The sequence below is a fragment of the Mobula birostris genome, chromosome 10, assembly GCF_030028105.1.
Source record: "Mobula birostris isolate sMobBir1 chromosome 10, sMobBir1.hap1, whole genome shotgun sequence".
Lineage (NCBI taxonomy): Eukaryota > Metazoa > Chordata > Chondrichthyes > Myliobatiformes > Myliobatidae > Mobula > Mobula birostris.
In genome coordinates, this window is record NC_092379.1 from 93,689,609 (window position 1) to 93,716,668 (window position 27,060).

Consider the following 27,060-nt stretch of genomic DNA (forward strand, 5'->3'; position numbering starts at 1 on the left):
TTCATTGAATGCCTTTTACATTTATTACCCCATTATTGCAAGCAAAGTAAAGAAAGAAAAACACGACTTCATGCTGGTGTACAACTGAATAAAAATCAGACTTAACACCATCTTATAAAGACTCCGCGATACACAAATTCAAAGATCCTTCAGTAACGTCCTGTAAGAACTAAAATAAAGTAAAAATTGGTCATGTAAATCAGCTGCTTGAAGACAGTAATAGTAAAACCCACAACACAGCACAGACTAACACTAACTCAGTGTTGTTGTACATGAAACATTTGAAGACTGAATCATACAATCCTATCAGTTTGCAACTAACCTTTCTACATCTGAAATTTCTTTCTTTAACCCAAGATGGTGCAATTGGGGTGCTCTACCCTCCAAATCCAACTAGGGGAATTGAGTGTGAACATGTCATGCTGATTAAATAAAAATCACTCATTGCATCAAACTATATACTCCTACAACATACATCTTCCTCGCCCTAAAGCTGAATAAAAATCTGAAGCAAAATGCAGAAATGTTTGCCTGCAGCAATGGCTTGCTGTCTTGTACATACCTACAGTGCTTTTCATAAAATAATGTAACTTTTTAATATTCATTAATTTTAAAGAGGTTGAACAAATAAGCCTATGGCTGCAGGAGGAAGAAAGATGAGTAGGGCTTTGATTAAGGGACTGTTCTGCAAAACCTTTAAGTAAAACATGACAGCACGTAGAGTGGTACAAGGAAGTGAAAATGGCAGGGAAATTTTCTAACTAAACTGAATAATTCAGATGAGCCAAATTAGCACAATTCCAACAGACTCAAATGATGATTGATACTGTTCACCTCAAGTAAACAGTAAAACATTTAAGCATGCTACTTCAGTCTGCCATAGTAAACAATAAGGACTAAATGAATTAAATTTAACTTCAATTTCATTCTGAAACAATAAGACCGATAAATTGAATTTGTTGGTCAGCCCTCAAGTTGGTTCGAGATAGCAAGTGATCCTGGCGCAATTTGCCCTTGAGTTGAAAATTCAGAATGTGATACAAAGCCACTTTTTGCTCTATATACAATGCATGCCTACAGTAGTAAAACTGCTGACAAATTTAACTTCTGCTCTAACAAAATAGTTAACAGCCTGGAAGTGAGAAATAATGGCCCAGACAGTTTGGTCCCCTAAATTCAGAACAAAATCATTTTAAGCAGACACTCCACAGTTCAGTCATGCTGTGAGTTTGGAAGCCTGTGGTACAGTTACAGCTGATTAACGTTTATGTAACACTAGGAAATACGACATCACATTTCTCCTAATGAGTGCTGTCTTTCAAGATTTCACTTCACAGCTAAATCTCTGTACTTAGAAATGTAGTCAACAGCTTTCTCAGCACTGTGACATTGTAAGGATGTTATTAAACACCCTTGAACATTGTGGTGGTTGCTTTCACAGCCGCTTGTGGGGCACAGGAGTCAAGCTGTCCATGCAGTTTATCCTGATGGCAACATTAACACAAAATGTCGCTTTATTGAAAACTTTACATTAATTATAAACTTAGGAATATAGTCAAGCAAAGGAATCTTCAAAATACTCCAAGCATTGTTCCCATTTTGTGATACTCATTTAAAATAGGAATGTAAAAAGGTTTTAAGACAACAAAAACATCAAGGCAAAATGTGATTGCTTTTACTATTTAAAGATCTTTTACATAATTCCACCTTCATGTTCTATGTCAGTTTGGGGTTGCAATGCATAAATACGTAAACTAGTAAATTTAAGGTACCTAATGGCACAACCTGGCTTTACACAACTGGGCTGACGATACAATCAACACGAACCCTGGAATCAAAACCCTGGAACAGATTGCCACTAATATTTAAAACCTATCTTTACAAAATAGTTCCATTTTCAGAAACTGGACTTTGCTCTCCTGTTTATTTGAAGTTGGCCCAGCCAGCTGGGCTTTCAAATGCCAGAAGTTTGCAAAACTTTGTGCCTTCTTCAGTAACAGCCTTCTTTCCATTTCTCTTCCGTCACAGTGCTGTGCGCCTTCGGTAGTTGCAGAGTTCTGATAATAAAAATATTAATTTAGTAATTTAACATTTAGAAAGAAGTTGTAGTCTGCAAATCATTTTGTTTGCTTAAATGAGTGTTCAGCACAAGTGTAAAGATAACCTTAACCATCCCCACATACCCTCAGTAAATGAAAGCCAAAAACTGCTGGAAATCTTAAACAAACTAGAAATACTCTGCTTGTCAGGTGAAGATTATAATATTAGAACCGTGGAAGAGAAAGATTTGCTAAATTGAAGACAAGGTCGGGAAAAGAATGGATTTGTCCCAATCCACCCCTCAGCTCGACAACTTAAAGCTATTCTTTTTCTTTCATTGTTTTGACAATTGATGCTCAATCCAAAACATTAGGTGTATAGAATTATAAGAGACATTGATAAAATAGACAGCTAGCATCTTTTACCCCAGGATGACAATCGCCAATGAGAGGGCATAACTTTATACTTTCTTCCAAACACGTTAGTGGGGATGTCAGCAAAGCTGATTATTGACTTCAGGAGAAGGAAACCGAGGTCCATGAGCCAGTCCTCATTGAGGATCGGAGGTGGAAAGAGTCAGTGTTCTCTAATGGATCAATTTGAGGGTCCTTGATGCTGCTTTCACAATAGGAATACCTCTAACTACCACATCCCATCTCAGTCTCACATACAGCATACTTTATTGGTGGGGGGGGGCAATGTTCTCACCATTCTGTTCAATATAACAAAGATGAACTCGATCTTAATTTATTTTGTCATGGCTTTTGCACTTTTCTTGTAACTGTAACACTATTCTGAATCATTATTGCTTTTCCCTATGCACTACCTTAATGTACTTTATGGCTTGAAATGATCTGTGTGGTAGGCACGACAAACAAGGTTTTTTCACTGCATCTCAGTACATATGACATTAATAAACTAGTTACTCAACATGCTAGCACTCATCTGTCAGTGCAAGTTCCATAAAACTACACATTTTCAAATCTTTCCTCCAATGTGATGATTTCAATCTCCTTCACAATTCATGTTCACCCTTACTTTCTATCCTCTCATAATCCCACCATCCATAAAAAATGTCCAAACCACATTTAAGGACTCTTTCACCCATGTTCCTAGATCCAGTATCTCATCTAGTCACACTACATCCATCTTAACCATAACCAATCCTTTACCACTATTTAATTTCACCCAAGACCCGCAAAGTCTGCCAATAAAGTGATACAAAGAATAAGCATGCACTGTCAAGTTATCCCCTTAATTCAAAAATCAATGATACATTAGACTTGCCTCCTAGCAGGCTGCAAGAGTTTGCTCTTGGAGACAGTGGTTGTGGCAGTGCAAGTAACTCGTGATCTGGTTGGGATGCTCCTTGGTACAGGTGCTGAGCTGGAGGATCTTCCAGTGGAGGCAATACTGGTTGAAGTGCCTGAACAAGTGGGAGACTGGATTCGACGAACAGTACTGGCAGAGCCTGGGTATCCTGTTGGTTTCACTGAATGCCTTGTCGTTAAGGGAGAGTTACTATTAGCAATTGCTTTCACTGGCTGTCTGTTAGAGAACGAAGTCTGATTGCCATTACCAGTAAACCTGAGCTTTCCAGCAGGTGGACCTAGATGAAGCAATAGTAGAAATGAATAAGGCACTAGTTATTCTCTCTCCCTACCATCCCCAAGGTACAGTTTCTATGTAAACAAATTCTGACCACAAGTTATATTTGAAAAACTAGTAATTTTTCAATAAAATGAACAGTATTACCTTAAGTTTACTAAGCCCCAAGCACAGCCAAATCCATTTTATACTACAAATAAAATTCCATTGAAAATCTATTTAGTCTACCAATAAGTAGCTTGCAGTGCTGCAGCACAATTTAAAACCTCTCAATTTGAGCAGTTTCCTTTTTGAATAACCTTGGTCAAAACCAGAAAACAGTGTCTTCTTCCACTCACCTTTCTTTTTGAAAATATACAATCCATGACCTCACTAGACCACTGCAAGCTAATGTCTACTTTTGAAAAAACACATCTCTAAATAGAAAAATGATAAATCCACTTATACATCTGTCATTCTTCTGTTCAACTAGAGTGAGGCTTAGAAGGAATGATAGTGCCGAACGGCGACTCCTTTGCTTACATCTTCAGAAACAGCTCTATTTCTACCTTTAATATCTTCATTTTTCCCTTTCATGTTATTTTGAAGACCCTGACCTGGAGTTACACACAAGCTTCGGTTCTTTGCGGGAATGGGACCTGCTCTCAGGCCGCTATTCAACATGCCAAAGGTTTGGCCTGAGAGTTTCAATCACGTTCAGAAGCCTAAGATCTTGGGACTCTGGAGACGAGTGGATCAAGGGTCAGTGTCACGTCAGGAGACTCATATCGCCAGGGAGGCCGGAAAATCTTTCACTATGGGCCTGAAGACCTGAGGTCTTTGCGATTTTCGGACACAGAGCTCAGAAAAAGCGACGATATGGACTTTTAACATCATGAACCAGCGGGTTGTCATTATGTCTCCCGCTCGCTGTGAAAATGGGGGACACCCCCCTCTCCCTTGCCAGGGAGAGAGAGAACCTGCGGTTTGTCGAATTTCGGATGAAATGCGATGCCTTTGGGGTAACTTTGGTCTGTGTCTTTGCTATCACTTAGCTCACGCCTGGGCTCGGTAGTGGGTGCGCTTTTTTTTGCCGGTGGTGGGGGGTGGAAGGAGGGAGATTGTTGCTCGCTGCCACTTACGTGTGGGAGGGGGGAGCTGGTGGGGGGGGGGGGTGACTTTGGGGTTCTGACATTTAACTGTTGCTCATTCTTTGGGGCACTTCTGTTTTCATGGATATTTGCGAAGAAAAAGCATTTCAGGATGTATATTGTATACATTTCTGACATTAAATTTGACCTTTGAAAGTAGTATCAGCACTTTTTCCACCTTTCATTACAACATGGAGCTCAGGCTTGGATTTTTCCAATTTGCCACAGAAATCCATGTTACTGTCTGAGCTGGTTCAGGTGGCTAAGTCTCTTAGCACTTCATTGCTCTCAGTTACACAAATGGTTGAAGGCTCAGAATTTGATCAAGTCTACATTTGCATATTATAACTGCATGCTCTATGATCTTTTTCATGATTTCCACATTAGTTACTTGTGATTGAGCTTGGCGAAACATCCACCTCAAAGTTTTTTCAAACTAATTTCCATTACAGTGTCAACCAGCTATATAAAATCTGAGGGCACAGTGGTCTTCCCTCTCCCCAGGAGTTATGGAATCCAAAACTGAGTACATAATTACAAGGTTGGAGTTACAAGGTTCAATAAAAACATGAGGTAACTTTCTTTTCCCTCCCCCAAAAGAAACAGCAGGTGGTAGATAGGAAACCAACTGCCAGAGGAAGTGGTTGAGATGGGTACAATGGATACATGTGGACAGTTAGATACGCAAGGTCCAATGCCACATACCTGCCGGAGACTGTTGCAACCTTGAGATTCGACTGTTGGGCATTTGCAAATTAGATTCAAAGCTTCGACTGCTTCTACCAGAATCAGAGCATCGAATTCCAGTTTTGGCCAGATTAGGCATACTACGACGCATTTCCTCTGTCAGGGAAAGTAACAAGACAAGAGTTTAAACCAAACAGACCTACATACAATTCCACTCTCACATTCCTGTGGTCAACTCAAATGCTCTTAGAGTAGCTAAGGATAAACAATATATTATACCTTATTGGAATGCAAATATTGATATTGCATATACAAAGCAAAAACAAAAATGCAAGAGCACTTGGGCAGAATAGCACTCTCCAACCTCGACAGAAATTATATTCACAAAGATTATATCCATGCTCATTTTGTACTCTTAAATAAAAGCTCTTGGAGCCCCTCATTCCATTTACCCAATGATTAAAATTGATATCGTACCTTGGTTTTTTGTATAATTCATCAGTTCAGATACACGACCCTGCAAACAGCGTCGCGACGGCCGAACTCTTCCTGGGATTGCTGCTCCTCTAACTGGAGATTGTGATCGAGGTGAATTTCGTGGCGAAGGTGAGTATCTGTGCATGCTGCGCTGAGATAAAGAGTAATCATACTCATCTTCATCATCTAGACTATAAGTGTCAAACTCCTGATCACTATAGGTACCTCTTCTCAAGGAATTTAGAGAGGCACTGGAACTACGGCGAGAAGCTGATGCTGAACTGGAGGCGTAGTCCTGACGAAGACCTAAAAACAAAAAATAAAACAAAAAAAAAATCAATGCACAAGATCTCCAATGCCAGCCTATTCCTCCCCCTCTCGATTACCTTCAGTTTCAAACCTCAATGAACTTCAAACACAAAAGACTACAATTGCTGGAATGTAGTGCAAAAACGAAACTGCTGGGTCAGACAGCATGCATAGAGGCAAAACATTTGCAATTTGAGTAGAAAACCAGTATCTGGCCACACCAAAGTTCTATCAATATCTATTACCAATATCTGTTATTAATTCACTGTTGCAACTGGGTTGCACCACAATAGAATATATATTAAATGTCACCATGTAATATAATTCTACTTACTTTCTTCTTGCAAACGAGCCATGATCTGGACATCTGTCAAATCTTGCAATTTGTAACCCATGGAAATAGAGTCATCAGAAGTGCTTAGTTCACTATCAATGGATGACTGGGAACTTAGTGCCGAGTGAATGGATGGATAACCTTTAGGACCAAAAAAGATAAATGAAGAACAGAGAAAGAAGATTTCCAAAGGCAGCATTACAGGAAAGGATACAAAGGTAGCCAACTACCATTGACTGCATATGAAAGAACAACAAATACTTGGACCGTACTAGAACAGTCAGCTATTGAACTCTCAACATCACTTCATCAGCCAGACATGCAAAAAAACACAAAGCAACTATATCAAAGTTGAAATACTGTTTTGTTTAAGCCTACAATAGTCCCTCAATGATCTAATAAATCACTGCTTGAGAGAGTTCAAACCTCATGCCAGAAATCAGTGCTCCAAGCTCTAGGTTGACACCCACTGCAGTATTCCTCGTTGCTGCACTGAACAGTTTCTGACCTTTGAATGTTAAGCTACCCTGCCAAGTGAGCACAGGGACTCTGCAACAACTCTTTTGAAGAGCAGCAGGGGTGTTATTTATTTCAAATTAAAAAAAAAATCTGCTCACTGCCATTTGAAAACATTACTGAATTCAAATTGATTTGTGTTGCTACGTTACAGCAACTACACTTTACTTCATTAGCTGTAAACTATTTTGGGATAACCAAGTTACCATTTTTCTTTCCTTTATTTCATTCACTGGTTTGGCATTCCTATACTTGTTTAATAATGACTACTTCTCCATCCCCCAGCCTTAAACCTATATTAGCCTTTTTAAACAATATACTACTAAGTAATCCAACAGAGCTCAGAGACTTTCATACAATAGGAAAGAAAGTGACTTTCATAATGCCTTCTACAACCATAGCCCAATACAAAAAAAATGCATAAAACCTGAAGTAGTACCTTTTGAAGTGGAATTGATGTAGGAATGTAGGAAATTTGGCAGCCAAGTCACACATGCCCACAGATAACAATGAGATAATGACCAAATAATTTATCAAGGAAACTTTTTTTTTGGGTGGGGGGGCTACAGAGCAAAGCACCATGAATAACTCTCCAGCTTAAGTAGCATCAACCCACCCAGGAGTGTACAGCATCTATCTAACTTCTTAATGGAATGTAGAAGGCCAAACTTACAGGTTTATAAAGTTACATGGAACATAGAAAGGTAGTATTTTCCCCCAGGGCAGGCAGGTCTGGAACAAGAATGCACAGGTTTAAGGTGTGGGGGAGAAATCTAAAAGTACATGCGTCCCACCTCCCCATACAAAAGGTATCAAAAACCAGCTGCCAGTGGAAACAGTTGTAATATTTACAGCATTCGGACAGGTACTTAGATATGAAATGCAGAGAGATACAGGCCTAATGCTGGTAAATCAGATTAGCATAGATAAGCATTACCATCAACTTGGATGAGGGGTCAGACGTGCCAATTCCTGGGCTGTATGACTTAGGTTCTTTATGGAAGAAAGGCCAAGACAGTGTAGCACACCCTCTGCACTATGCTCGGACATCAGCAAAAAATCTACCAAATTAGTCGACATGTCTATGGAGAACACACCAGCTTTTGAGTCTGTGGAATAGTGTATCGAAAAGCTGCTGCTAGAGTTAATAGATAGGATTTATTCCTTCAGACAGAGGAAAAAACTGGAAGTCAAAGATTTTAAATCCTTGGTAAAATATCTAAAGAAAGATAAGAAGTGGCTTTTACTCAATTGTCAGTATCAGAAAGACCACGCAACAGGTGAAGAAAGGTTATTCTATAATAATTGCATAAAGGAGAGAGAGTAAACTGCTTTCAAAGAACAAACATCAAGTGCTTTAAAATTTCTATACAAGCCCTTACAATTCATCCCATTTCATCCTTAACGTACAAACCTTTGAACAAGGCCTTAATTAAAATAGCCAATCTGCAATGTGTAATTTTTCTGTTGCTTTATGGTAATCAGACAATTGGGTTCTTGGTTGCACAAACTACATTCAGTTCTTTGTTCTAGATATTGACAGGACTCAACTGATTCCAGGACAGAACAATAATGTAGCACACTGCGATAGTTTCCTACCACGAGTCACCTATCAAAAACAGAAAGCTAAAAGCCTTCTCTCTCTCCTTTTTCTCCCTCTGTCCCTCTCACTATACCCCTTGCCCATCCTCTGGGCTTTCCCCTCCCCTCTTGGCTCCATCCCTCCCCCTCCTGTCTTCCCCTATCATTTTGGATCTCCCCCTCCCACTTTCAAATCTCTAACTAGCTCTTCTTTCAGTTAGTCCTGATGAAGGGTCTCGGCCCGAAACGTCGACTGTACCTCTTCCTAGAGATGCTGCCTAGCCTGCTGCGTTCACCAGCAACTTTGATGTGTGAAGCTAACAGCCTCGACTTCCGGCATCTGTACTACATGGATTCAGTATTTAAAAATGATCATGGGACCATAATCCAATAAGAATTAGGACTTCAAGAAAGGAAGGTAAGTAATTATTACCAAAAAAAGACTCAGGACCCAAGTACTACATCAGGAAGTTGATTTAACATGCAAATTAAATTAACCTGTGCTCCACAGAACATTCTTTAACAAATTGATATATTTTAGAATGTTTGACAGATCAGGAGTGAATAACAAATGCATCACGTATAGGTACAGGTACAGCACAAGAACAGGCCCTTCTGCTCACAATGCTGTGCAGAACCAATTAAATTAGTAATCAAATGGCCAATTAAACTAATCTCTTTTGCCTCCACTAAGTCCATATTCTTCCATTTTCCTAACATTCATGTGCCCATCTAAATGTCTGTGATTCTGATTCTAATGCATCTGTCTCTACCACCACCCCAGACAGCACATTCCAGGTACCCATCACTCTGTAAAAAAAAAAACATGCTCCTCACATCTCATTTGAACTTACCCCGTCTCACCTTAAATGCATGCCCCCAGTATCAGATAATTCAACCCAGGGAAAAAGATAATGTCTGCCTTTATCTCTCAATCTTATAAACCTCCATCTGATCACTCCTCCGCCTCCACCACTCCACAGAAAACCACCCAAGTCTGCCCGAACTCGCATTATAGCACGTCAGTCTAATCCAGGCAGCATCCCTGTAAACCTCTTCCGCACCAGCTCCAAAGCCTCAATATTCTTCCTAAGTGGGTTAACCAGAATTGTATGCAATACTCCAGATGCAGCCAAACTAAATTTTTATAAAGCTGCAACATAACCTCCTGATGTTTGAACTCAATAACTAAACTAATAAAGGCAAGCATGCCAGATGTCTTCTTAACCACCTTATCAACCAGTGCAGCCATTTTGTATACCTAGATTATTTGAATTTGCTGTAATCTCTCCAGGACAGAGGTTAAAGAAACTAAATTTAAGTTCATGTTATTAAGTGGTAATGAACTTGCATGGACTGATAAGTTAGCAGACAAAACAACAGGAATAAACAAATCATTTTTCAGGTTGATGACTACACTTACTAGTGATAAAGGGGTTTGTGTTGGAGCAGTAGCTGCTTACAATCTCAGTGACTGGGCTGAGGTGGGGGGTGGGGAGACAAGTATAATATACACAAATTCACAGGTGGCACAAAGCTAGGTGGCAATGCAGGTTACTGAAGAATCCAGGGAAAACACAGACAGACTGGTGACTGGATCAGACATAACAGATGGAATACAATGTGGAAAATTGAGAGTTTGAACATTCCAGTAGAAAAAAGGTTTTAAAAAGTGATAAACTTCTGAGAGACTTGGATGACCATGCAGATGAATCAAAGCTAATATACTATTAGAAAAGAGCATGCTGGCCTTTAAAGATTTATGCACAGAATAAAAACATCTTACTGCAATTATATGGGACCCTGGTGAGACCCTACTGACAAAACTACGTGTAAGTCTAGTCTCCCTAATCAGAAAGTGGCTGCAGGAGAGAAAGAGGTACAAGGTAGTAGGTGATAGGTGAAACTGGGAGAGGGGTAGGGGGTGAAATAAAGAGCTGGGAAGTCGATTGGTTGAATGAGATAAAGGGCTGGAGGAGGAATCTGATGGGATAGAAGACCATGGATAAGGTGAGAGGGGGAAATGGGAATGGTGAAGTGGGGGGGGGGGTAGTTTGAGGGCAATTACCAAAGAACGAAAAATCGATGATCATGCCATCAGGTTGGAGGCTACCCAGATGTGCTTGAAGGGATTGCATTGGAGATGGCAGAAGTTACTGAGAATTATATGCTGGACACACAGGATGATGGGGTGGCAGGCGAGGACAAGAGGAACCCTGTCCCTGATGGGGTGGTGGGTGGACGTGTGTGAAATGGAAGAGATGCAGGTGAGGGCAGCATTGATGGTGGAGGAGGGAAAGCCCATTTCTTTGAAGGAAATCTCATTAGTTCAGGAATGAAAAGCCTTATCCTGAGTGTAGATGTGGCAGGAACAAAGGAGTTGTGAGAAGGGGATAGCATTTTTACTCTGACTTCTAATCTCTTTTTTCCAGTCCTGAAGTATCTTGGCCTGAAACATGAACTATTTACTCTTTTCCATAGATGCTTCTGGGCCTGCTGAGTTCCTCCAGCATTTTGTGTGTGTTACTGTAAGAACTCAGCCAGTCCAGCAGTATCTGTACAAAGAAAAACTACATCTGATGAAAACTCTATGATCCTAAACGTCAACTGGCTTCTCTTTCCATAGATGCTGCTTGACTAATTGACTAATTGAGTTGTTGCAAAATTTCTGTTTTTTCCCCACAGAACTGACCATTCATGACAGAAGAAATTTCTTCAAAGAGGAAAACAGAAGACCAGTCATTGAATATATTCAAGACTGATAAGATTTTCGGATAGAGAGTATCAAGAGAAATGAGGACAGTTCAGGGGAACGTGACACAGGTAAAAAAATTTAGCCTTTATTTTGTTGACTGGTGCAGAAGGCACAAGGGGTAAGTGGCTAATCCTATATTCTTAAATACTAAAATTCCAATTAAACCCACAACACTGATAACTTGTACATATAATTTGGCCTTAAGTTTCCAGCTCAAGATTCAAATATTCTATTTTGAAAGAAGTGTTTAACTGTACCATACCAGCAAGTTTTTTTTGATAAAAGCCATGCAAACTAACCAAAAAGCAAATTTCCATGCAATTAATCTCAAATCTTACACTGACAAAACCTGGAAGAAGGTCCAACACAACATGCATCATTCTGCATAAAGGGAAGAGCAACATTAATAATTGCAAATGGTCCATAAAAAACTATATTTCATGAACGGACAGGTATACTGTACCTGAACTGCCATAGGTTAGTACTGTTTTAGTAGATGCTTTGAGGAAACCAGTAGAGTTTAAGAGATTGCTACACGAAGTGACATCTGTATTGGAGCTATAAGCAGAGGATGAGGGAAACGAAGTGCAATAGATGTTTCTCCATCTGTTGGCTAGAGTGGAAAAGCACAAATGCATGCACAGTTAGATACAAATGCAAAATGCATGAAGTAATATTGGCACGATACTTTAAAAAAAAACTTGCTTAGGCTTGGATCCACATTTAGACGACAGTGGAGATACTCACATTGGCTTCTAAAAGGAAATGAACCAGTTTGGGTTTTTTTTTTGCCCCAAATTTTACACCAATGAGAATCTCGTGTTGTTCCTTATAATTTTGAAGCATTTAGCAAAAATGGCTATAGTCAGAAACTGTCAAATACAAGTAGATTAATCTCACCCATATCACAGGTCTGCTTAAGCACCATCAATCTACACCACACCATACTTACTGCAAGTTAAAACCTTCCCCAAATTGAATATAACAAAATTAAAGCATTCAGCAATACTTACCACAAACACTATTAGAGTAATAGTAATTCCCTACCGGCTTAATAACATTACTGCTCTTGCAAGATTATCTTGTGTCAAGAATAACCCATGAAGAACCCGTTCACCAAGGGCTCTACATGTTGAGTTAGCATCAATGACAAGATTGACAACATGCAGGCAGCGATGTTCCACCTTAATACCATTTCATTATTGCAAGCTATGGATTAGATTGCTTTTGCAGTGGTTACAACCTGCAGTGCATACAAGGCATATCATATTTGAAGCTGGCAACAATGAAAAACCCAGCATTCGAGAAATCTGGAAGAAAAGGCATAGAGTAAATCAGTAATTAAAAAGTTGAGCTAGTTAGTTAGGAATGACAAGAAAATACATTAGCATCCTTTAACACCAGGGTTAATGGTCAACTAATAGCACTGCAACAAGTTACAGATACCAACTGAAGTGTTCTGGATTGTTTAGGATATAGGATTAACAACTGGATAGCTAAGTAATCACCTTATTACTCTAAATCAAAAAAAAATCAGACCTGGCATAAGGTTTTGAATGGTTCTCTAATGCTTGCCCATCAATCATGTTCTTTCTAATATTATCTTTCAACCCATGTTTTCAACCAATCTCCTGCACAACTCCTTACTTTTGCTCTGCGCACTAGTGCTGAACTTCGACTTCTTCATCCATTTCTGCAGTTCAGTAATCAAGTCCTGTCTTCAGTTAGGTATGAGAGAAGTGTGGATCCACACTTCTTTGAATACTGTTTGGCTTTCGACGGTTTTATTAGGATTATTTTTGGGAGTTAAGCATATTATCAGGCCAATACTTCAGTGCAGTGCTAAAGGAGTTCAATTTTGTAATGGTGCCATTATTCAGTGCTCCTTCAAATTTTAATCACAGAGGGCACCTGAAGTGCTCTTTGGAGGGCAAAATTATCCTGAATTACTTACCACCAACAATACAGAGGTTAATAGACATTCATCATGATTTCACAAAACCAGACATTTACGACCAAGATAAAATTCTCCCTTATTGGAGTAAATCCAGTCAAAATTACAAATTTGTAACAATTGCTTATGGAGCTTATCCATCCTGCACACATAACCTACCTTGATCAAGTCGGCACATAAGACTGCGGCAAGCAGCTTCAGTTTCTGGGCTAGGATGATCGAGCACCTGTCTGCACCATTTCAGAGGATTTTGCACCTTATGATCTCGGTCTGTTGTTGCTGTCTTCTTTGGTGAAACATATAACCTTCATAAAAACAAAGTGAAAGCTCTTTCTCTCAGTCCATCAACTTTGGAAGAAAGTTTACTTTTGCAGCAGCTAGTATTAAACAAGGAAAGGAATGGGATTTAATTCTGATACCCAATACCCTTGTATCTCCATCAACATGAAGAATGCAGGCACTCTAGTAAATGATGTTGGACCGTGTAGAGTACTGGCTTGGCAACACACACAAAATGCTGCAGGAACCAGAGTTCCGCACCTGCCATGACACTGAGCTCTTCTTCAGCTGCTGCCATCTCCAAGCCCATTTCTTTGGCAAGGACTCCCCACACCGCACCGATGACCCTTCTTCCATCTTCAAGCCTCCTGCTCTTCCTGGACACCCCGCCCTGGTCTTCTGCCTGCTCTGAACCTTTTCATTACCAACTGCCTATGGGACATTAACAACCTACACTTTAACACTCCTCTCTCCTATTCCAGCCTCACTCCTTCTGAATGCTCTGCCCTCCATTCCCTCCGCACTAATCCTAATCTCATCATCAAACCCGCAGATAAGGGAGATGCTGTAGTAGCCTGGCGTACTGACCTCTACCTTGCCGAGGCCAACTCTCAGACACCACCTCTTACTTACCCCTCAGAAAGGGCCACACTAAGGAACACCAGGCCATTGTCTCCCACACCATCACCAACCTTACTGACTCTGGAGATCTCCCATCCACTGCCACCAACCTCATAGTTCTCGCACCCAGCGCCCCCCCCAACCTGTTTCTACCTCCTACCCAAGATACACAAACCCACCTGTCAAGGTAGATGCATTGTTTCAGCTTGTTCCTGCCCCACTGAACTCATATTGGCATACCTCGACTCTGTTTTATCCCCCTAGTTCTGTCCCTTTCTACCTACATCCCTGACACCTCACACGCTCTTGATCTTTTCTAGGATTTCAAGTTCCCTGGCCCCCATCACCATATTTTTACTATCCAGTCCCCACACACCTCTACCCCCCACCAGAAAGGCTTCAAAGCTCTCCATTTTTTCTGGACACCAGCTCCCCTCCACCCAGCAGAACTTGCTCTTGCTCTCAATTTCCCCATAGGCTCCTCCCACCTCCTTCAAACAAAAAGGGGTAGCCATGGGCACTCGCATGGGTCCCAGCTATACCTGGCTAGTCAGTTACATGGAAAAATCTATGTTTCAAGTCTATACTGGTGACCATCACGCACTTTTCGTACGCTACATCAATGACTGCATTGGTGCTGCTTCCTGCGCCCATACTGAACTCATCAACTTCATTCACTCTGCCTCCAACTTGAATTTGAACTCTGACTTCAAATTCACCTGGTCCATTTCCAACACCTTCCTTCCCTTTCTCAATCTCATTTTCTCTATCTCTGGAGACAGCTTATCCACCAATGTCTATTATAAACCAACGTCTATTATAAACCAACGGACTCTCACAGCTACCTGGACTGTACATCACCCCACCCCACTACTTGTAAAAATGCCATTCCCTTTTCCCAATTCCTCCGTCTCCACTGCATCTGCTCTCAGGATGAGGTTTTTCATTCTAGAATGAAGGAGATGTCCTCCGTTTTCAAAGAAAGGGGCTTCCTTCCTAAACCCTCAACACTGCCCTCAACCACATCTCCTCCATTTCTTGCACGTCTGCTCTTTCACCATCCTCCCGCCACGCTACCAGGGTTCCTCTTGTCCTCATCTACCACCCCAACAGCTTTCATGTCCAGCACGTAATTCTCCAAAAACTTCTGCCACCTCCAACTAGATCCCACCACCAAACACATCTTTCCCTCTCCCCAACTTTCTGCTTTCCTATGCGGCTCCCTTGTCCATTTCTGCCTCCCCATTGATCTCCCTCCTGGCACTTATGCTTGCAAGCAGAACAAGTCCTATACCTGCCCCTACAGCTCCTCCCTCACTGCCATTCAGGACCCTAAACTGTCCTACCAAGTGAGGCAACACTTCACCTGCGAGTCTGTTGGAGTCATTTCGGTGCTCCCAGTGTGGGCTCCTGTACATTGGTGAGACCCAACATAGATTGGGATACTGCTTCACCAAGCATCTACGCTCCGTCTGCCAGAACAACTGGGATCTCCCAGTGGCCACACATTTTAATTCCACTTCCCATTCCCATATGTCCATCCATTGCCTCCTCCGCTGTCGTGAGGAGGCCACACTCAGGAACAACATCTTGTATTCCATTTGGGTAACCTCCAACCTGATGGCATGAACATCAATTTTCTCAAACTTCCAGTAATGCCCCCCACCTTTCTCCATTTCCCATCCCCTTTTCCCTCTCGCCTCATCTCCTCACCCACCTTCTAGTGTTCCTCCTCTCTTTCCTTTCTTCCATGGCCTTCTGTCTCTTTTACCAATTTACTTCACAGCGCTATACTTTATTCCCTTCCCTTCAGGTTTCACCTATCACCTTGTGTTTCTCTCTCCCTCGTCCCACCTTTTGAATCTACTCCTCAGCTTTTTCCTTCAGTCCTGCCAAAGAGTTTCAGCCCAGAACACCGACTGTACTTTTTTCCCCACAGATGATTCAGCATTGTGTGTTGCTCAGATTTCCAGCACCTGTAGATTTTCTCTTGTTTGAGGGTAATAGCACAAGTATGTACTGGTTATTTACATTCCAACACCACCATCCCTATAAAAACAATCAAAAATGTTGCTTAATTTTCTTTCCTGCAGTAGATTTTAGAAACTACATGTATATTTTGTATTTTAAAAAACTGCTCAAAGTAGCAAAATGCCATCAGGAATATTTCAAGATAATACTACAAGTTTAAGTTTAGAATAGATGACAGCTGATACAGATCAGAACTACCATAGGTATCAAAAATTGAAGGTAGATTTAAAGTTGAATACAAAAATGGATTTTGATTTTAAAATGTGTGGCGTTTAAATACCGTGATTACAAGCATTATTAGCAGTATTGTACAATACAATGCAAGCTCGTCGTAATAGAGTCATAGAAACCTTCAGCACATCCAGAACTATTTTAACTGTAGTCCCATCAGCCTGCAGCTGAACCAAAGGCCTCCATACCCCTCCCATCCATGTCCCGATCCAAACTCCTCTTAAATGTTGAAATTGCATCCACCACTTGCGTTGGCAGCTGGTTCCACTCTCACCAGCTTCCGAATAAAGTTTCCCCTCACGTTTCCCTTAAACTTTTCACCCTTAACCCATGACCTCTGGTTGTAGTCCCACCCAATCTATACCCCTCATAATTTTGTATACCTCTATCAAATGTCCTCTCAATCTTGAACATTCCAGGAAACAGAGTCCCAATGTCTTTTAACTCAAGTACTCAAGACCCGGCAACATCCTTGTGTATTTTCTCAGTACTTTTTCAGCCTTATTTACAGGTGAACAAAACTGCACACAATATTCCAAATTAGGCCTCACCAATGTCTTGTACATCTTCAACACAATGTTTCAACTCCTGTACTGAATACTTTGACCTAGGAAAACTTCCTTTATGACCCTATCTACATGTGAAGCCACTTTCAATAAACTATGAACCTAAATTCCCTGATCTCTTTGTTATACCACACTTCTGTGCCCAAACTGTTCACTGTCTAAAGGTTGACTTATACTTGTGCATCAAATGTACACCACAGGTACGGCGTAGCCACGTACCCTACGCTGTACTCTACGCCAACCCTACACCGCAGCCTAACGTGCATCTCTCCCAAAATGTAACTACGCGTCGCGACGACGCAGACCGAACAACTGTGATTGGTCCGCTTGGTAGCATCGCATTTCCTCCTACGCCGTAGTAGCTTCCCATTGGGCAAATGAAGGGCAGGGAAGGACCTCTGGCTGCAATGCTTTCCGTAAAGCTTTACAGAACTCCGAAATTATGGAGGACCCTGTGCTTGACGCCAGTTTGTAGCTAGCTGCTACAGCCTGTTGACTTCCACCTGAAGCTAAAACACGAATGGTGATTGCTAGTCTCTGAGTATACTGTGGGTACACTGATGTGAAATAAATGGTTGGAGACGATGAACCAAATCGTCAAATCTACCTGTCGACATCTGAAAATATTTGAAATGCATTTCCTCGTGCGTGTCTCTCAGTGGCAGGACAAGCACAGAAAATTCACCCTCCTTCAGTTTCAGTTGCCATTGTTTGAAGTTTCAATTTCATCGTGTTGCGTTTCAACACGAAGAAACTCATGGCACAGAAACCCCACCACCAACTAGTGTTTTGGCAGTGAATTGCAGAGAGACGCTGACACACCAATGCACAAGTATAAATGCTCACAACAGCACAGCCCACTTGCGTAAGCTACAGCACAAGCTAGTACGCTCAAGTATAAATCAGCCTTAAGACTTACCCTGGTTGGTGCTACCAAAGTGCAAAACCTCACACTTGACTGCATGTACTTTCATCTGCCACTTTTCAGCCCATATTTCCAGCTGGTCAGATCCCCTGCAAGCCATGATAGTCTTCCTCACTGTCCACTACACCCACAATCTTGGGGTCATCCTCAAATTTGCTGATCCTGTTAACCACATCATCATCCAGCTTATTGATATAGATGACAAACAACAATGCACCCAGCACCAGTGCCTGTAGCAAATCCACTAGCCACAGGCCTCCAGTCAGAGAGGCAACCATCTACTACCACTCTCTGGCTTCTTCAACAAAGCCAATGTCTAATCCAATTAACTACCTCATCTTGAATGCCAAGTAACTGAACCTTCTTGACCAGCTTCTCATGAAGGACATTGTCAAATGCCTCGCTAAAGTCCATGTGGAGAGCATCCACTGCCTTACCTTCCAGAGGACCAATTTTGTTCTTTACAATCTTTTTGCCCTTAACATATCTGTACAATCCCTTAGGATTCCCCTTTACTTTCTTTGCTAGGACAACCTCATGCCTCCTTTTAGCCTTCTGTTTATCTCTCAAGTCCTCTCCTGCATTTCTTACACTCCATAAGTACCATATTTGTTCCTACCTGCCTATACCTGCAATGCATCTCCTTTCCACCCCCCACTTATTCAGGGCTTCAGTATCTCTTGAAAACCAAGATTCCCTGAACCTGTTATCTTTACCTTTTATTCTGATAGGCTCATATAAGCTTCATACTCTCAAAATTTCACTTTTGAAGGCCTCCCACTTACAATTTTGTCAGAAAACAGCCTGTCCCAAACCACACTTACCAGATCCTTTCTGACTCCATCAAAATTGGCCTCTCAGATTTAGGTCTGGTTTGCGGATTGAGATTCTATCTCTTTGCATATTTACTTTGACCCTAATGGCATTGTGATCACTGGATCCTCTACACAAACTTCTATCACCTTCCCTGTCTCATTCCCTAATAGCAGATCAAGTATCACACACTCTCAGCGGGTCTTCCACATACTGATTAAGGAAACTTTCCCTTGAACACATCTGTCAAATTCTATCCCATCTAGTCCTTTTACATAATGGGAATCCCAGTCAATATATGGAAAGTTAAAAGAACCTACTATAATAACCTTAAGTTTCTTGCAACAGTCTGCGAACTGTCTACAAATTATTTCCTACAAATCCCTTGAACTGTTGGGTGGCCTGCAACATAGCCCCATTAACTTGGTCATACATTTCTTGTTACTGAGTTCCAACCATGATGCCTCACTAGATGAGTTCTCCAGTCTGTCCTCACAGAGCATCGCCATGATACTTTCTCAGACTCCTTTAATCCCTCCTGCTCTGTTGCATCTAAAACAATGGAACCCCATAATACTGAGCTGCCAGTCCTGTGACCAAGTCTCATTAATGGTTACAATTATAATATTTCCAGGTGTTGATCCATGCCCTGAGCTCATAAGACCATAAGAGATCGGAGCAGAATTAGGCCATTTGGCCCATCAATTCTGCACCACCATTTCATCACGGCTGATCCATTTTCTCTCTCAGACCCAATTTTCTGCCTTCTCCCCATATCCCTTCGTGCCCTGACTAATCAAGAACCTATCAACCTCTGCCTTAAAAATACACAGTGACTTGACCTCCATAGCCGCCTATGGCAACAAAATCCACAGATTCACCACTCTCTGGCTAAAGAAATTCCTCGTCATCTGTCTAAAAGGGCACCCCTCTATTCTGAGGCTGTGTCCACCGGTCTACATCCAGTCTATCAAGGCCTTTCAACATTCAATAGGTTTCAATGAGTTCACCCCTCATTCTTCTGAATTCCAGTGAGTAGAGGCCCAGAGCCATCAAACACTCTTCACATGACAAGCCTTTCAATCCCGGAGGGTTCGTGTACCTCCATTGAACCCTCTCCAATGTCAGCATTCCTTTCTTGGATAAGGGGCCCAAAACTGCTCATCCGCCTTTCCTACGATACTTCTTGCATTGAAATATACACAGTTTAGGACATTAGTTACACATGTTCAACCTTTGATTCCTGACCTTGTCTGAGGTCTTAACAACATCTCCACAGCTTCATCATCTATTCTGACACCCTGGTTCCCATACTCTAACCCTAAACACCCCCCCCACCCCCATACAGCATCAGTAAATCTTCCCTCTAGGATATTAGTCCCCTTCCAGTTCTGGTGCAGACTATCACTTCTATACAGGTCCCACCTTTCCTGGAAGAGAGCCTAGAAAGCTAAAAATCTGATACCCTCCCACCTACACCAACTCCTTAGTCATGTGTTAAACTGTATAATCTTCCCATTTCTGGTCTCATTAGCATATGGCATGGGTAACAATCCTGAGATCACAACCTTGGAGGTCCTGCCCTTTAACTTAGCACCCAACTCCCTGAACTCCCCATGCAGAACTTCATCACCCATCCTACCCAAGTCATTCGTACCTACATGGATCATGACCTCTGTCTGTTCACCCTCCCACTTCAGAATGTCGAGGACTCAACCTAGGTTATCCCGGACTCTGGCACTCAGAAAACAACATACCATGTGGAAATCATGTTCTCCCCTACAGAACCTCCTTTCTAGTCCCTATCACCACAGCTCGCCTTTTCTTCTCCCTTCCCTTCTGAGTCACAGATTCAGTACCAGAGACCCAACCACTGTGACTTTCCTGTTTCTTCTGCTAGGCCGTTCCCATACCACCCCCCGCCCCCCCAACAGTATCCAAAATGGTATACCTGTTGTTGAGGGGGATGACCACAGGGGTACCCTGCACTGGCTGTTTAACTCATTTCCCCTTCCTGTCACCCAGTTTCCTGTGCCCTGCATCCTGGGTGTAATTACCTCTCAATGTTTCATCCATTACCCCTTCAGCCTCCTGAATGATCCAGATTTCATCCAGCTCCAGTCGTCAAGGGCACCGGAGGACTCCCAGTCTTCCCACATTCCGCAAGAGAAGCATTCCAATATCCTGCCCGGCATCTCTACTGTTCTAACTCAGCAAATATAAAAGGAGGAAGAACAATAAACTACGAGGGGAGGGGGAAAAAAATTATCTACAGCTTTTTTGCTTTCTTTGACTGAAGCCTCGATGCTTAAAAATCTTACCACTCCAACTATGGCTGCCCCACTTGCCCCTGCCTTACTTTAATTTGTTCTTGCCAATCAATCCCAAATGCCAATTGGCTGCTGCTCAGTACACCAAACCACCGGGAGTCTCTGCCTTTTCAATTCCCTCAGCGAACCTGAGTGAGCTACGTCTTCTCAGGCCACTGCTCAAAGCGTCAAACAGCTGTGAGTTGCCTGTTCTAACTGACTTTAGAGCTCAAACCAATCTCCCAACTTTATTTTCTTCTGCCAAAGCATAACGGCAAACTAAATGAAAATATATTTCTTTTCATCAGATTAGTAATGCATTCAGCCCCATTGCTTTCCTTTAAACAAGAATTTGCTTGACAAAGCTTTTTCTAGCTTCAGTTGGAGGCATGATAGAAAGTGAAGTGAAGTGAACTATTATATTCAATACAAAATTTAGGACATTTAACGAACAATCATTGATGGTATTTATTTTGAATCAAATACAAACATAATTAGCAGCAAGCCCTTGAATCAGCTATAAAATTAAGTTGCAGTAGGTCTTGCTGTGACCCAAACTACCCATTTCCCCCCCTACCCCAGTAAACTATCAAACCCCAATGAATGAAAAGTATTCATAACTTCTACTTCCACCACCTAGTCAGGGAATGGAATTCCAAAGACTTTCTGAAAACTAAACTTCACTCATCTTTTAAAAAATAGTTCCAGATTCTTCCACAAATGGAAAGATCCTCCCTACAGCCACCTGTGAAGATCCTTCGGGATCTTAATTCAATCAAGTCCCTCTCACTCTTCTAAACTCTACAAACCTCGTCTCATGAGAGGAAGTTAGTCACATAACCCACCATTCTAGATAATAATCCTGTAAACCTTTACCAAACTTCTTTCAATGCATTCACATCCTTTCTTAAATAGGAACATTAATATTCTGCACAGTACTTCAATTGTACTCTCAACAATGCCCTGTAATAGAAGCTTAATTTCCTTGGCATTGTTTTCAATTCCCCTTGCAATTTATACGACTTTCCCAATTACCATTCTATCAGAGACTAACAATGAAATTTGGACAGCTCTACATTCTTTTGTTGATGCTTCAGAACCTCTTAAACCATCAATATGAGCTGTCAACAATACTCCGTGCTATGGTTGATTGGATCAGAGTATTCAATGGATGGGTGGGGTGGGAATGCAAGCCCAGAACGTTTTATCAGGTGTATGTATTAATCCAAAGAAAAGTAAAATCACCTTTACAATGTTTGAAGATTTATGAGGTCATTGATGTCAAGACACCTTAAATGGAAACAGCAGGAGCAGACAGACAGATTGACATATTGGGACTTTTAACAGGTGAACAAAAATGGGATGTTGATTTACGAGGTACACAAGGTCACTGATTGCCGCAGTTATTTACAAAACACTGAAGGCAGCTTAGTGCAGTCATGCACTGGTGAATTTTTATCTGATTTGTTGTATTAATATGTAACAACCACCTGAGCACATAAAATGTTCTGTGTAGCCTATCGTGTTAGTTTTCTCTCGTACATCATTCTTTCCACCAGTTACTTAAATTTTTATAAAATAGCTCCTGGTTGGAAGACCACAATCTGTGCGGCTTGGTGATAATATCTCCTGCTCGCTGATGATCAACACTGGTGCACCTCAGGGGTGTGCGCTTCATCCTCTGGACCCATGACTGTGTGGCTAGACATAGGTCAAATAAATAAATTTGCTGATGAAACGACCATTGTTAGTAGAATCTCAGATGGTGATGAGAGGGCGTACGGGAGCGAGATAAGCCAACTAGCGGAGTGGTGTTGCATCAACAACCTGGCATTCAACATCAGTAAGACAAAAGAGCTGTTTGTGGACTTCAGGAAGGGTAAGACGAAGGAACACATACCAATCCTCAGAGAGATCAGAAGTGGAGAGAGTGAGTAGTTTCAAGTCCTTGGGTGTCAAGATCTCTGAGCACCTAACCTGGTCCCTACATATCGATGCAGCTATAAAGGCAGTACAGCGACTATACTTCATTAGGAGTTTGAAGAGATTTGGTATGTCAACAAAAACACTCAAAAACTTCTATAGATGTACCGTGGTGAACAATGACAGGCTGTATCACTGTCTTGGGGGGGGGGGGGGGTGCTACTGCACAGGACCGAAAGAAGCTGCAGAGGGTCGTAAATTTAGTCAGCTCCATCTTGGGTACTAGCCTCAAAGTGCCCAGGACATCTTCAAGGAGGGGAGTCTCAGAAAGGCAGCATCCATTATTATGGACCCTAGCACCCAGGGCATGCCCTTTTCTCACTGTTGCCATCAAGTAGGAGGTCCAGAATCCTGAAGGCACACACTCAGCGATTCAGGAACAGCTTCTTCCCCCTGCCATCTGATTCCTATATGGACATTGAACCCATGAACACTACTTCACTTTAATATATATTATTTCCATTTTTGACAATCTTAATCTATTCAATATACATATATTGTAATTGATTTATTATTTTTCCTCTTCTTCTATATTATGTATTGCATTGAACTGCTGCTGCTACGTTAACAAATTGCAGGACACATGCCAGTGATAATAAACCTGATTCTGCTTGTGCATCAGGCTGAGCATTGCTGATTTTTATCCTGCTCACAGACACAAAAGATAACATGCCCCAGGTATTCCGATAACAGCATGCCTAAACTTGGAAGCTCAACCATCAAAGGAAGACTGATTGCAAAATACAGAATATGATTAACAGTATTATAGCACCAGGTAAAGAATCTTTCAAGTCAAGTCACTTTTTTATTGTCGTTTCGACCATAACTGTTGGTACAGTACACAGTAAAAACGAGACAACGTTTTTCAGGACCATGGTGCTACATGAACGATACAAAAACTATACTGAACTACGTAAGACAACACCAAAACTACACTAGACTACAGACCTACTCAGGACTGCATAAAATGCACAAAACAGTGCAGGCATTACAATAAATAACAAACAAGACAATAGGCACAGTAGAGGGCAGTAAGTTGGTGTCAATCCAGGCTCTGGCTATTGAGGAGTCTGATGACTTTGGGGAAGAAACTGTTACATAGTCTGGTCGTGAGTGTCTGAATACTTCAGTGCCTTTTGCCAGATGGCAGGAGGGAGAAGAGTTTGTAAGAGGGGTGCGTGGGGTCCTTCATAACGCTGTTTGCTTTACGGATGCAGCATGTGGTGTAAATGTCTCTAATGGCGAGAAGAGAGACCCCGATGATCTTCTCAGCTGACCTCACTATCCGCTGCAGGGTCTTGCGATCCAAGATGGTGCAATTTCCCAACCAGGCAGTGATGCAGCTGCTCAGGATGCTCTCAATACAACCTCTGCAGAACGTGGTGAGGATGGGAGGGTGGGAGATAGACTTTTCTCAGACTTCGCAGAAAGTAGAGACGCTGCTGGGCTTTCTTTGCTACGGAGCTGGTGGTGAGGGACCAGGTGAGATTCTCTGCCAGGTGAACACCAAGAAATTTGGTGCTCTTAATGATCTCTACTGAGGAGTGGTCGATGTTCAGTGGCGAGTGGTCATTCCGTGTCTTCCTGAAGTCAACAACCACCTCTTGTTTTATTCACATTCAGAATCAGGTTGTTGGCTCTGCACCAGTCCGTTAGCCGCTGCACCTCCTCTCTGTGTGCTGACTCATCGTTCTTGCTGATGAGACCCAATACCCTTCACATTCTCTACAATACAGCCAGCAAATCAATAACTTCTGAGCAGTCACCACTTTGCAATTCAAATAATAATTTGCACACATAAAGATCTAATAAACAGCCAACAGATGAAGTGACCAGAATTGGAATACATAATCTGCCAGATGAATGCCAGATATCAAATGAAAACCATTTTAAAAGTGACATCTCTGGAAAAATACACACAGCCATAATCAAACAGCAATTTATAATCATATAAAGAGCCCAAGTCATTCACAAGAGCATTAACAAGCAAAATTGAAAACTCAGTGTCAATAGATATTCAAGACAAATGGTGGACAACTAAATTCAAGAATGACAGCACAACTAACCCAAGATTTGGGACAGAAAATATTACACAAATTAGGGGAGGGAATGGTTCAAATTTCAAATATCAAGGAATTGCTTTAACAAAAGGCTAAGTCGGTCATCAAGCTCTGGGATGATGGATGAAGGTGAGGATGTGGGCAGTTTTGGATGACTAAGTTTATTGAGGAGGAAAAAAAGTGAGGGAGCTCAGCTGCAAGAATGATAAAATACAGAAGTCCAGAAGTTGAGCTGGATGTCAAAAATACAATTGGAGAATTGAAGTAGAATTTTGATGTGCACTGCTGAAAAAGTGGGGGAAGGGGTTCTTTTAATAATGGTGGGAGGCATCAAAAATCTTTGGAGATTGAGTTAGATATGCATTTGGGAGGCTACAACATGCACTAGAATACCGGAAGGAAAAATAAAGCCAAGGCATTAACTTGTTTTTTTTTTGGGAGGGGGTGTATGTTGAAGATTCAAAGGAAAAGGGGCATACTCGAACAAAAGAACTGTTAATATTGTCCATGAAAATGAGAACTAATCAGATAACACAAACATTCTGGCACAATAAGCTCGTTGTAACCTTAAATAGATGGAAGAAAATAAACCCTTCCGGCATTATTTTGAAAAGAGACTACCCAATGAATCAAAAAAAACTTCTACCACTTTGCAGATCCATTGATTTTTAATTACGGTAACCTGATTTTCATCATTGCCTTTAACTTTACAGCTTACAACTTAACATTAAAGTAGCACCCTTTTCAAGGCCCATTCCTCTATTAGTTTCGACACCCGTATTTACTCAAAAGAAGGGAATTCTAAATTGCGGAAGGATAAATATGCAGGGTATTTCGAGAATCAACTACCCCAAACTACTCTCCATATCTGACCAATACAATCCGGATACCGGAGAAATGCTCCATAACTAACGTGGTAGTTCATAGCAGCAACTTTCCTGAACCGGACAACAGGGATGAAATAACACAATTTAAAATGATGGCAGAGAACAGAGCGAGTTGCAGACTAACTGGAGTTAACCCTTACGGCCGTGCACCAGAAGCTCTCACCAGCTATCCTCCTCCACGGCGGACGGATCCGGGTCGAGGTCGAGGACATCCTCCTCCAGGAACACGGACTGCTGCTGCTCGTCGGCGCCATCCGGAGAGCGCAGCCAGCAGCCGGTCACCGTGCCGTCTCCGGCGAACAAGGCCTCGTACTCGTTCAGCAAAGGATCGCCCGGGCTCAGCGGCACATCAAGCCCGTCGCCGACGCAGCCAGTGGGCGCCGCTGCCCGGCCGGGCGGAGGAAGCTGCCCGATGTCGATCCCCGCCTTGGCTCCGCGGCCGCTCCGGATCCGCAGCTGCTCGTTTTGCAGCTCCAGCTTCCTCACCAGATCCTGCAGCTTCTTCACCTCCTTGTCCGCATCGGGCAGCGCGCTCACCATGGCGCCAGAGCTGCCCGGGAGGACGGGCAAGCCGGCATCGCCTACCCTGTCGGGCTCAACCGCGTTGGATCCCACCATTGGTCGCATCCGCCACCTGCAGTCACTGGCTTCGCCTCACCATTGTAGATAAAGACTACCTCTGACCCCCAGCGGCCCGCTGACATGCGCACAGCCCGAACGCGCCGTCTGCGCCTGCGCACAACCCGCCGCCCGGCTCTGGCGCCACTGGTTTCAAAAATGAATGAGAAATCGACAACGGCCAATCCGGCTGCAGATGTGATGCAGACCCACTTTGCAAAAATTCTAGCACCTTACACGCATCCCACCCTGCAAAAACTCTTTTCAGGGAGGTAGCTCCATCAACTTCCGGGGGAGGTGGGATGTCTGCAATAGAGTAGCTCCTTAGCAGCTAGCCAGCTAGTTT

At 42.2% G+C, this 27,060-nt stretch overlaps 1 protein-coding gene across 2 annotated transcripts; it reads right to left on the minus strand.

The window, feature by feature from the left end:
- On the minus strand, positions 1 to 26,801 carry LOC140204167 (SLAIN motif-containing protein-like). 2 transcript variants are annotated; one of them, XM_072270607.1, is made up of 8 exons: positions 26,260 to 26,801; positions 13,551 to 13,696; positions 11,901 to 12,050; positions 6,586 to 6,726; positions 5,943 to 6,248; positions 5,484 to 5,621; positions 3,328 to 3,649; positions 1 to 2,057 (listed from the first exon to the last, which is right to left on the minus strand). In XM_072270607.1, exons 1-8 carry the CDS (start codon positions 26,721 to 26,723, stop codon positions 1,991 to 1,993), a joined length of 1,734 nt encoding a protein of 577 aa, XP_072126708.1. In that variant the 5' UTR covers positions 26,724 to 26,801; the 3' UTR covers positions 1 to 1,990. The 2 variants fall into 2 exon arrangements, with proteins under 2 accessions (XP_072126708.1, XP_072126710.1); XM_072270609.1 differs by lacking the exon at positions 11,901 to 12,050.
- Between the last annotated feature and the right edge of the window lie 259 nt (positions 26,802 to 27,060).

Bases quoted from the DNA above. Each gene is read 5' to 3' on its own strand.
- LOC140204167 (XM_072270607.1), bottom strand. From the start codon at position 26,723: ATGCGACCAATGGTGGGATCCAACGCGGTTGAGCCCGACAGGGTAGGC. The intron at 6,249-6,585 runs GTAAGTAGAATT...TTTTGTTTTTAG, and splicing joins GGCTCGTTTGCAAGAAGAAA to GTCTTCGTCAGGACTACGCC. The intron at 5,622-5,942 runs GTACGATATCAA...TTTCCCTGACAG, and splicing joins GAATTATACAAAAAACCAAG to AGGAAATGCGTCGTAGTATG.